This window comes from Palaemon carinicauda, chromosome 31 (genome assembly GCF_036898095.1).
Source record: "Palaemon carinicauda isolate YSFRI2023 chromosome 31, ASM3689809v2, whole genome shotgun sequence".
Taxonomy (NCBI): domain Eukaryota; kingdom Metazoa; phylum Arthropoda; class Malacostraca; order Decapoda; family Palaemonidae; genus Palaemon; species Palaemon carinicauda.
Genome location: NC_090755.1, coordinates 85,405,910 through 85,419,032, shown reverse-complemented (window position 1 = coordinate 85,419,032; position 13,123 = coordinate 85,405,910). Strand labels below are relative to the sequence as shown.

The following is a 13,123-nucleotide window of genomic DNA, read 5'->3' as shown; positions in this document are numbered from 1 at the left end:
GTACAAATAGTGATGCAACCGTCCCGAGAATTTCACACTTGAAAAAATAAACACAAAAATGGAGTCGAGAAAAACCTTTGAATTATTGTCTTTCAGAATTAAGAGGAAGACAAATTCTTATGACTTTGACCACCGAAGAATCTGGAGAGCGCTCCTTCTTTCAAACATGGAAGCCAGATTAATCTAGGTCTTTGTTTTATAAAAATGTATTCTTAAAAATCGGGTTCTTTAGTGTAAGTTTTAATTGAATTTACTGAGAAGAGAATAAAAATAGTTTATAGTTTATTTATGAAAGATTCATTTTGATGTTATTGTTGTTTTTAAGATATTTTATTTTGATTTTTTTATTGCTTCGCTTGTAGTTTATTTATTCTCTTCTTTTCCTCACTGGGCTATTTTCCCTGTTGTAGCTCTTGCGCTTATAGCATTCCAAAAAGGGTTGTATATTACCTAATAATAATAATAATAATAATAATAATAATAATAATAATAATAATAACAGATTTTTCTTATGTCTTTTGATAAATCGATTGAAAATCAAAATGACAAAAAAAAAAAAAAGTCAACAAATATATTCGATAAAAATAATTATAAGTATAATCAAATAAATTCGACTGAAAAACAATTTTATGTCTTTGATAAATGGATTGAAAATTAAAAAGGACAAAAATGGCCATGAAATAAAATGGAATGAAAAAGATAAAAAGACTAAAATAGTCATTGACAGAAATAATCATCAAAATAAATTCAATTGCCAATCAAAAAGACGTAATGTAGTCATCAAATAAAATGATAAGAAAAGCTAACCTTTCCTAACTACATAATTTGATAGAACAAAATGAAAAGAAAAGAAAATCTTGAAGGTGAGCTACGAATTCGTTTGATGTGAGAGAGAGAGAGAGAGAGAGAGAGAGAGAGAGAGAGAGAGATGATGTAATGATCTTCAGTTCCTAAGAATTGAGAGAGAGAGAGAGAGAGAGAGAGAGAGAGAGAGAGAGAGAGAGAGAGAGATGTATTATTTATTTTCTAACCCTTGAGAGAGAGATGTAATATTTATTTTCTAACCCGAGAGAGAGAGAGAGAGAGAGAGAGAGAGAGATGTGATATTTATTTTCTAACCCTTGAGAGAGAGAGAGAGAGAGAGAGAGAGAGATGTGATATTTATTTTCTAACCCTTGAGAGAGAGAGAGAGAGAGAGAGAGAGAGAGAGAGAGAGAGATATGATATTTATTTTCTAACCCTTGAGAGCGAGAGAGATGTGATATTTATTTTCTAACCTTTGAGAGAGAGAGAGAGAGAGAGAGAGATGTGATATTTATTTTCTAACCCTTGAGAGAGAGAGAGAGAGAGAGAGAGAGAGAGAGAGAGAATGTGATATTTATTTTCTAATCCTTGAGAGAGAGAGAGAGAGAGAGAGAGAGAGAGATGTGATATTTATTTTCTAACCCTTGAGAGAGAGAGAGAGAGAGAGAGAGAGAGAGAATGTAATATTTATTTTCTAACCCTTGAAGGAGAGAGAGAGAGAGAGAGAGAGAGAGAGAGAGAGAGGGAGAGAGAGAGTACATCCCATTAATCATTTCTCGCATCCATTACCGATATTTCTCCATTTCCATTTCCTATTCTCCTCCAATTCATTATTAATTGCCGTAGTCATTTCTTAAAGCTGGCCTGCTAGGTTATCTCTCTCTCTCTCTCTCTCTCTCTCTCTCTCTCTCTCTCTCTCTCTTCAATATTCAAAAGCTTCCGGAAGATTTTTCTCTTCTATCATTAATTTTCAAAAATTGGTAAAAAAAACAAATAACTTTTAACAATGCTTTAATTCATAAGTGTAAGCTAAATCTATATAACAATAAATAAAAAGGAATATATATATATATATATATATACGGCTACGCTTAAGCCCTAGTGTGAAAAGCAGCGTGCTATAAGCCCAAGGGCTCCAACAGGGAAAATATATACAGTATATATATAAATATGCACGTATATGAATATACACATACACAGACATACACACACACACCCACACACACACACACACACACATATATATATATATATATATATATATATATATATATATATATATATTCAAATAAGTCATATATTTTTGATACATTAATGTCTGGATTCTCTTAACGACCTCGGGATCAGAGCCCCAGGCGAAATCACACAAAGACAAGAGCTTGTGACCGGCCGGGAATCGAACCCTGGGCCGAATATACAACAAATTTACCGGACCAGGGTTCGATTCCCGGCCGGTCACAAGCTCTGTCTTCGTGTGATTTCACCTGGGGGTCTGATCCCGAGTCGTTAAGAGAATCCAGACATTAATGTATAAAAAATACATGGCTTATTTGAATATGAAAAACACGTCTAAATGTGCAAAAATTTATCATATATATATATATATATATATATATACATATATATATATTACGAAACAAAAGTTGCAAATAAAACTACCAAATTTGGCAATGAATAGTGCAATAAATAAAATATTTCCAGTATTATTTATTAGGATAATAGCTTTATCCTGCCCTGAACTTTATTCCTCAAGTTCCCGTGCAACGGTAGCATAACATCTTTAATAGGGAAAGATTTCATCTCTTAACAATATACTCCATTAAAGGATGAGCCACGCCACAAGCTATATGCCCATCATATAAAATGAACTCTTACGTAAGCTGTCAGTCTCCATTAAAGGTGCGTCGTTGGGGTTTCAGAATGACTCAGAAGTTGAGGGAAAATGTCGACCTGTTAATCGCCCTAATAATAATAATAATAATAATAATAATAATAATAATAATAATAATAATAATAATAATAATAATAATAATAATAATAATAATAATAAAAACAATAATGGTAATAATAATAATAATAATAATAATAATAATAATAATAATAATAATAAAAATAATAATAATAATAATATTAGTATTATTAATAATAATAATTATAATAATAATAATTTTATTACTATTAATAATAATAATAATAATAATAATAATAATAATAATAATAATAATAATAAAAATAATTTTAATAATAATAATAATAATAATCACTATTGATCAATCGTCATCATTATCATCTCCTCCTACGACTATTGAAGCAAAGGGCCTCAGTTAGATTTCGCCAGTCGTCGTTATCTTGAGCTTTTCAGTCAAACCATTGTTCTCTAGTATTGGAAGGTGTCATAACCCTTGTACCGTGGTCTTCCACTGTCTTAGGTAGTGCCATAGCCTCTGTACCGTGGTCTTCCACTGTCTTGAGTAGTGCCATAGCCTCTGTACCGTGGTAGTGCCATAGCCTTTGTACCGTGGTCTTCCACTGTCTTGGGTAGTGCCATAGCCTCTGTACCGTGGTCTTCCACTGTCTTGGGTAGTGCCATAGCCTCTGTACCGTGGTCTTCCACTGTCTTGAGTAGTGCCATAGCCTCTGTACCGTGGTAGTGCCATAGCCTTTGTACCGTGGTCTTCCACTGTCTTGGGTAGTGCCATAGCCTCTGTACCGTGGTCTTCCACTGTCTTGGGTAGTGCCATAGTCTCTGTACCGTGGTCTTCCACTGTCTTGGGTAGTGCCATAGCCTCTGTACCGTGGTCTTCCACTGTCTTGAGTAGTGCCATAGCCTCTGTACCGTGGTAGTGCCATAGCCTCTGTACCGTGGTAGTGCCATAGCCTCTGTACCGTGGTCTTCCACTGTCTTGAGTAGTGCCATAGCCTCTGTACCGTGGTAGTGCCATAGCCTCTGTACCGTGGTCTTCCACTGTCTTGGGTAGTGCCATAGCCTCTGTACCGTGGTCTTCCACTGTCTTGGGTAGTGCCATAGCCTCTGTAACGTGGTCTTCCACTGTCTTAGGTAGTGCCATAGCCTCTGTACCGTGGTCTTCCACTGTCTTGAGTATTGCCATAGCCTCTGTACCTTGGTAGTGCCATATCCTTTGTACCGTGGTCTTCCAATGTCTTGGGTAGTGCCATAGCCTCTGTACCGTGATCTTCCACTGTCTTGGGTAGTGCCATAGCCTCTGTACCGTGGTCTTCCACTGTCTTGAGTAGTGCCATAGCCTCTGTACCGTGGTAGTGCCATAGCCTTTGTACCGTGGTCTTCACTGTCTTGGGTAGTGCCATAGTCTCTGTACCGTGGTCTTCCACTGTCTTGGGTAGTGCCATAGTCTCTGTACCGTGGTCTTCCACTGTCTTGGGTAGTGCCATAGCCTCTGTACCGTGGTCTTCCACTGTCTTGAGTAGTGCCATAGCCTCTGTACCGTGGTAGTGCCATAGCCTCTGTACCGTGGTCTTCCACTGTCTTGGGTAGTGCCATAGCCTCTGTACCGTGGTCTTCCACTGTCTTGAGTAGTGCCATAGCCTCTGTACCGTGGTAGTGCCATAGCCTTTGTACCGTGGTCTTCCACTGTCTTGGGTAGTGCCATAGCCTCTGTACCGTGGTCTTCCACTGTCTTGGTAGTGCCATAGCCTCTGTACCGTGGTCTTCCACTGTCTTGGGTAGTGCCATAGTCTCTGTACCGTGGTCTTCCACTGTCTTGAGTAGTGCCATAGTCTCTGTACCGTGGTCTTCCACTGTCTTGGGTAGTGCCATAGCCTCTGTACCGTGGTCTTCCACTGTCTTGGGTAGTGCCATAGCCTCTGTACCGTGGTCTTCCACTGTCTTGGGTAGTGCCATAGCATCTGTACCGTGGTCTTCCACTGTCTTGGGTAGTGCCATAGCCTCTGTACCGTGGTCTTCCAATGTCTTGGGTAGTGCCATAGCCTCTGTACCGTGATCTTCCACTGTCTTGGGTAGTGCCATAGCCTCTGTACCGTGGTCTTCCACTGTCTTGAGTAGTGCCATAGCCTCTGTACCGTGGTAGTGCCATAGCCTTTGTACCGTGGTCTTCCACTGTCTTGGGTAGTGCCATAGTCTCTGTACCGTGGTCTTCCACTGTCTTGGGTAGTGCCATAGTCTCTGTACCGTGGTCTTCCACTGTCTTGGGTAGTGCCATAGCCTCTGTACCGTGGTCTTCCACTGTCTTGAGTAGTGCCATAGCCTCTGTACCGTGGTAGTGCCATAGCCTCTGTACCGTGGTCTTCCACTGTCTTGGGTAGTGCCATAGCCTCTGTACCGTGGTCTTCCACTGTCTTGAGTAGTGCCATAGCCTCTGTACCGTGGTAGTGCCATAGCCTTTGTACCGTGGTCTTCCACTGTCTTGGGTAGTGCCATAGCCTCTGTACCGTGGTCTTCCACTGTCTTGGGTAGTGCCATAGCCTCTGTACCGTGGTCTTCCACTGTCTTGGGTAGTGCCATAGTCTCTGTACCGTGGTCTTCCACTGTCTTGAGTAGTGCCATAGTCTCTGTACCGTGGTCTTCCACTGTCTTGGGTAGTGCCATAGCCTCTGTACCGTGGTCTTCCACTGTCTTGGGTAGTGCCATAGCCTCTGTACCGTGGTCTTCCACTGTCTTGAGTAGTGCCATAGCCTCTGTACCGTGGCAGTGCCATATCCTTTGTAACGTGGTCTTCCACTGTCTTTTGTAGTGCCATAGCCTCTGTACCGTGGACTTCCACTGTCTTGGGTAGTGCCATAGCCTCTGTACCGTGGTCTTCCACTGTCTTGGGTAGTGCCATAGCCTCTGTACCGTGGTCTTTCCACTGTCTTGGGTAGTGCCATAGCCTCTGTACCGTGGTCTTCCACTGTCTTGGGTAGTGCCATAGCCTCTGTACCGTGGTAGTGCCATATCCTTTATAACGTGGTCTTCCACTGTCTTGGGTAGTGCCATAGCCTCTGTACCATGGTCTTCCACTGTCTTGGGTAGTACCATAGCCTCTGTACCGTGGTCTTCCACTGTCTTGGGTAGTGCCATAGCCTCTGTACCGTGGTCTTCCACTGTCTTGGGTAGTGCCATAGTCTCTGTACTGTGGTCTTCCACTGTCTTGAGTAGTGCCATAGTCTCTGTACCGTGGTCTTCCACTGTCTTGGGTAGTGCCATAGCCTCTGTACCGTGGTCTTCCACTGTCTTGGGTAGTGCCATAGCTCTGTACCGTGGTCTTCCACTGTCTTGAGTAGTGCCATAGCCTCTGTACCGTGGTAGTGCCATATCCTTTGTAACGTGGTCTTCCACTGTCTTTTGTAGTGCCATAGCCTCTGTACCGTGGACTTCCACTGTCTTGGGTAGTGCCATAGCCTCTGTACCGTGGTCTTCCACTGTCTTGGGTAGTGCCATAGCCTCTGTACCGTGGTCTTCCACTCTCTTGGGTAGTGCCATAGCCTCTGTACCGTGGTCTTCCACTGTCTTGGGTAGTGCCATAGCCTCTGTACCGTGGTAGTGCCATATCCTTTGTAACGTGGTCTTCCACTGTCTTGGGTAGTGCCATAGCCTCTGTACCATGGTCTTCCACTGTCTTGGGTAGTGCCATATCCTTTGTACCGTGGACTTCCACTGTCTTGGGTAGTGCCATAGCATCTGTACCGTGGTCTTCCACTGTCTTGGGTAGTGCCATAGCCTCTGTACCGTGGTCTTCCACTGGCTTGGGTAGTGCCACAGCCTCTGTACCGTGGTCTTCCACTGTCTTGGGTAGTGCCATAGCCTCTGTACCGTGGTCTTCCACTGTCTTGGGTAGTGCCATAGCCTCTGTACCAAGGTCTTTCACTGTCTTGGGTTAGAGTTCTATTGCTTAAGGGTACACTCGGGCACACTATTGTATCTTATTTCTCTTCCTCTGGTTTTGTTGAGTTTTTATAGCTTATTTAGGAGATAATTATTTTGATGTTAGTGTTCTTTAAATACTTAATTTTTCTTTGTTTCATTTCCTCACTGGGCTATTTTCCCTGTTGGAGCCCCTAGGCTTATAGCATACTGAGCCCTTGGGATTATAGCATCCTGATTTTCCAGCTAGGGTTGTAGCTTAGCAATTAATAATAATACTACTAATAATAATAATAACAATAATATCCATTCATCATCTACTACACGCTTCATATTCCTCAGCCTTGTAAGCCTGGGTCTTCCAACTCTACTAGTACCTAGTGGAATCCAGCGGGGGTAATCTCTCCTAAGAAGAGCATGCCCAAACCATCTCCATCTACCCCTTATTATTATCTCGTGCATAGAGAAAAATATATATTCAACAGTTCTTAACCCCTCTCCCATTCCTCTCGGGACACCTACTCTCACCAGGGTATGACTACTCCCATTTCACCCAACCCTGAGAGAGACCGATTAGATATAGGTCTGACAGTGGTGCTCAGTGTGACCGTAAAGTAAATCTAGCAATCTCTCTCTCTCTCTCTCTCTCTCTCTCTCTCTCTATATATATATATATATATACAGTATATATATATATATTTATATATATAAACTGTATATATATATATATATATACACAGTATATATATATATATATATATACTGTGTATATATATATATATATATACAGTACATATATATATATATATAATATACACATTATATATATATATATATTTATATATACTGTATATATATATATATATATATATACATATATATAGCCACACACTTCTTCTTTATCAAACAGGACGGTAGATGACTGTGGCTTTTAAAAACCCACACATGACGCACAATCTTCCATTGATGAACGACAAACACAACTAGAAAAATCAACTCGCTTTGTTCAAGGCACCTGCGCCAATGTGGCAGACGACATTGGCGTATTTCAACCAAATGTTTCCTGAAATAAACCTTATTTCATTTCGAGTCATTTCCCTAGTGAGAAATATACTAAAGGCTTCAAATAAGGGGGAAATATCAGGATACTTTCTTTTGGTGATATTCCAATATTTCGTTAACAAAAGGGTTGGCAAAATTCGCTTTATATTGTCGAGTTTCATAGCATTGAATAAAAATGGGAAGAATAGAAATTGAAATGGTGTGATTGTGAGTGAAAAGAGGAAATCTAGAAACGTTTTCAATTCTTGATGCTGTTTTCCAAGAATGATGATGGGCAAACTGTATATGGGAAGAGATAAAAATTTATAGGATTTATTTTGCTTTTATGTGAAATGGTCATGTGTATGTATATATACAGTATATACATACATACATACACACACAAACATATATATATATATATATATATATATATACATATATATATATATATATATTATATATGAGATATTTTCTTCACATAAATGTGATGCTGACAAACAACAACAACATCAACAACAAATGTAGCAGTTTCTAGCCCACTGCAGGACAAAGGCCTCACACACGCTCTCATTCATGTCTGGGGTTAGGCTGGCCAAAGGCGGATTGGTTATGTTGGAAGATTTTACTCTGATCGCTCACAACAAACCAACCTAGTATGGGTGACCCTTTCTAGTACAGCTTTGCTGATCATGGCGATACACAAACTTTTTCACCACGTTAAGGTATTCCCATATATGATTGAATAAATAAATAATTAATAAGAATACACTTATAATATACTAATAATGTGACAGTAAATAAAGTTTTAGTCACATAATTGTGATTGAACAAATAACCAAATACACAAGAATTTACAAGTATGATATACTCATAATCTTACAATAATTTTAAACTGATAAAAAAATAACCAGGAACAAATAAGAGGTCGAAAAATGTAATGTGATAAAGCGAAACTACATATATATATATATATATATATGCATGTACATATATATATATGTATACATACATATATATACATATATATATGTATATATATATGTATACGTACATATATAGATATATTTACAGTAAATACAAATTTTTATATATATATATATATATATACACGTACATGCATATATATACAAAATTATATATATATATATATATATATGATTGAATAAATAAAAAAAATAAAAAATACACATCTACAATCATAATATACTCATAATTTAACAATAAATTAAATTAATAAAAAAACACACGAACAAACAAGGTAAAAATTAATCATATGATGAATATAAAGACACTAATCTCCTGACCTGACTGATGAGTGTCGTTCTGCGGGCGGCGCAGGCGGCGACGATGAAGGCCACGACCCCCAGCAGGAGGAGGAGGCCCCCGAGGATGAGGGACAGACGGAAGACCGAAGAGGAGCATCCTCCGTCAGTCTGTTTCACAAGGTAGATTTGTTCGTCCTGCGAAGGAAGGTAGGAGGGGATAGATGTCAAATGGGATTGAAGAGATAATTAAGATTATCAAAGATATTATCATATAATAGATCTAATGATAATTGGTAAAATAAATATTTGTTACAAAGTTAAGGTACATAAAAAAAAATTAATAATAATAAAAATAATAATGATCATAAGAATAACAATAATAATAACAATGGTAATAATAATAATAATAATAATAATAATAATAATAATAATAATAGTAATAATAATAACAAAAATAATAATAATTACAATGATAATAATTATAATAATTGCTACTCTCAAAAAAGAAAAATTGAAGAAGAAATAGGTATATTGAGCTTATCAAAGATATCCTATAAAACATCTAATAATAATTGATAAAAAATAAACATAAAGTTATTGTACCCAACAAAAGAAAAAAGTTGCAATTCTCAAAATAAAAAATAGAAGAGGAAAGAAGTTTAATGTGACTAAGTAGAAAATTAAGCATTTGTCAAAGATATCATTTACCTTTATTATTAAGGTTCATTACTAGTTGAAGATAAACAATTTTATAAGAAGAAGAAGAAGAAGAAGAAGAAGAAGAAGAAGAAGAAGAAGAAGAAGAAGAAGAAGAAGAAGAAGAAGAAGAAGGAGAGAGAGGGAGAGAGAGAGAGAGAGAGAGAGAGAGAGAGAGAGAGCGCGCACTCTATAATGTGACTGAGAAGGAAAGTAAGCATTTATCAAAGATATAATTATATTTATTGTTATAATTATCATAAGCAAATATTCTATAATAGTTTGGAAGAGACAGTTTCCTACAGCAGATAACTGGGGAAAAAATAATCACTATTTTCGAAAAGAAAAAAAAACTATTACTTTATTATTGTAATTATTATTATTATTATTATTATTATTATTATTATTATTATTCTTATTATCATTATTATTATTATTTTTTATGTACCTCAACTTTGTAACAAATATTTATTTTACCAATTATTATTAGATCTTTTATAATAAATATCTTTAATATCATCAATACCATAAAATATTCAAAATTAGTTAGGAATTACTTCATACAAAGCTAAGGTACCCAACAAGCGAAAATAATGACTATTCCCATTGAGGGCAAATAATTATCATGAACCTAATGTCAGAGAATCATGTTTACGCAATCTCACTAAACTTCAAAGGTCAGTAGAAGAAATTACATATAAAAATTGAATCCTATATCGAACGCCAGCGTTTGAAGTCAATCTAATCTGGAATTGAAATTGTAAATGTGATTTCAAAGCGAGACTTTATTCAATTATCAGGCTGAATGCAATGACATTGTTATTGGTGAATTATAAACTTGAAATACTGACAATGTAAATGAAATTCTTATTAAGGCTTTGAAGGTTTAAAGGTCAAGAGCTATGGTAAGCAGCTCTTCTAGGAGGACACTCCAAAATCAAACCATTGTGCTCTAGTCTTGGGTAGTGTCATAGCCTCTGTACCATGGTCTTCCACTGTCTTGGGTTAGAGTTTCTTGCTTGAGGGTACACCCGGGCACACTATTCTATTTAATTTCTCTTCCTCTTGTTTTGATAAAGTTTATATAGGCATATCTATTTTGATGTTGTTGCTCTTCTTAAAATATTTTATTTTTCCTTTTCCTTTCCTCACAGGGCTATTTTCCCCGTTGGAGCCCCTGTGCTTATAGCATCATGCTTTTCCAACTAAAGTTGTAGCTTAGTAAGTAATAATAATATGATCAGCACCCAAGCCCCCTCTTCATCCAAGCTAGGAACAAGGAGGGCAAGGCAATGGCTGCTAATGACTCAGCAGGTAGACCTGTAGGCTCCCCCAAAACGCCAATCCTTAGCTCACAAGTATGGTGAGGTTGAAACGACCAAAGAAACTAACAAGTTTGAGCGAGACTCGAACCTTAGTCTGGCGTTCCCCTGTCAGGGACGTTACCACATCGGCCACCACATAAGGAAAAGCGGTGCCAGATACCAATAACGTCAAATAATTGTATCATATATAACTAGTGTACGCGACCCGTCAAAATGACAGTTAAATATCTAGATTAATATGGACACACACACACAAATTCAACTCTTTCCACCACCGCTCTATCTTTCCTAACTACCACATGGCAGTTTCGGCAATTTGTGGGATATTGTCGTTTCCGACTGATTGCTCCTCAGCGTGACAAGAAAGAGATTATTATATATATATATATATACAGTATATATATATATATATATATGTATATATATATATATAAATATATATATATATATATATATATATTCACACACTTGCTGTTTATTATATACGGGTTTATAGTAAATAAAAAACACCAAAAATAAATAAAACAAAACAAAATATGTACTCGTATATTCATTTTCTTTCGTGTCACAACGATAATCGAAAAAAAAATTATTACTTAATTAGATTTACCATTGTCCAGCCCGAGGTCAACCTTAGACACAGTTAGAAAATCTAAAATCAATCAATCAGAAATAAAAGAATTGGATGAAAGCTTAAAAATGACATTAAGTAAAATCATTTGAGAATAGAGGGAATTTTGAAGAAAGATTTAAAAGGACGCCAAGAAAAAGAATTTGAGGCTTGAGCACGATTCACAGAAATAAAATTAGAAGATAAAAAAGGAGAGAGAGAAACCCACACACAAAACACATACACACAAACACACGCATAAACATCTTTAAAATCAAAACTTGAGTTAATTTAGGAAGAAATTTGCATATTAAAAAGCAGGTCACGAAATATCACAAATGAATCCGTGGAAAAGAGAGTGAAAAATGATTTGGTCAAGACGCAGTTCCTCCACTTCACGGGAAAAAAGGTGGAATTTATCATTTTGAGTTTTCTAAAAAAAAAAAAAATGTGGAGAGAATTCTTCTTTAGGTAATACAACATTTGCAAATATTTTCATATTTTAAATATATTTTTCATTGTTTTGGATTATTCCATTCTTTTATTTCTATAATTTTTCATCCATTCTTTTCTTTTCCGTAATTTTCAAAATAGTTTCTTAATGCAATTGGTAGCAAACTTCTTTTAATGTTGTTACTGTTCTTTAAATATTTTGTTTTAATTGTTCATAACATCTCATAAGTTTATTTATTTCTTGTTTCCTTTCCTCGCTGGAGTTTATTACCTTATTTCCTTTCCTCACGGGGCTATTTTTCCATGTTGGAGTATTTCGGGGCTTATAGCATCCTGCTTTTCCAAATAGGGTTATAGTTTAACTAATAATAATAATAATAATAATAATAATAATAATAATAATTATTATTATTATTATTATTATTATTATTATTATAATAAGTAGTCCAATGAGGAAAGGAAATAAGGAAACATAGAGTGTGGCTGAGTATATCTTCAGGGAAAAGAACTCTAACCCAAGACGATGGAAGACCATGGTACAGAGGCTATGACACTACCAGAGACTAGAGAACAATGTTTTAATTTTGAAGTGTCCTTCTCTAGCAAAGCTGCTTACCATAGCTAAAGAGTCTCTTATACCGTATCCATGTGTCAAGTAGCCACTGAAGAACTACAGTGCAGTTAAACCATGGTACAGAGGCTATGGCACTACCCAAGACTAGAGAACAATGGTTTGATTTTGGAGTGTCCTTCTCCTAGAAGACCGTTTTATCATAGCTAAGAGGGACTCTTCTACCCTTACCAAGTGTTAAGTAGCCACTGAAGAACTACAGTGCAGTTAAACCATGGTACAGAGGTTATGGCACTAACCAAGACTAGAGAACAATGGTTTTAATTTTGGAGTGTCCTTCTCCTAGAAGACCGTTTTATCATAGCTAAAGGGTCTCTTCTACCCTTACCATGTGTTAAGTAGCCACTGAAGAACTACAGTGCAGTTAAACCATGGTACAGAGGTTATGGCACTAACCAAGACTAGAGAACGATGGTTTTGATTTGGGAGTGTCCTTCTCCTAGAAGAGCTAAAGAG

At 36.9% G+C, this 13,123-nt stretch overlaps 1 protein-coding gene across 1 annotated transcript in view; it reads right to left on the bottom strand.

Annotated features, from left to right (window-relative positions):
* The window catches only part of LOC137625044 (neurensin-1-like), a 259,494-nt gene that overhangs the window by 38,556 nt on the left and 207,815 nt on the right, over positions 1 to 13,123 (bottom strand). Inside the window, exon 3 of the mRNA XM_068355976.1 lies at positions 8,992 to 9,147. Coding sequence (XP_068212077.1) covers positions 8,992 to 9,147 — 156 coding nt within the window. The remainder of the gene's footprint in view (positions 1 to 8,991; positions 9,148 to 13,123) is intronic.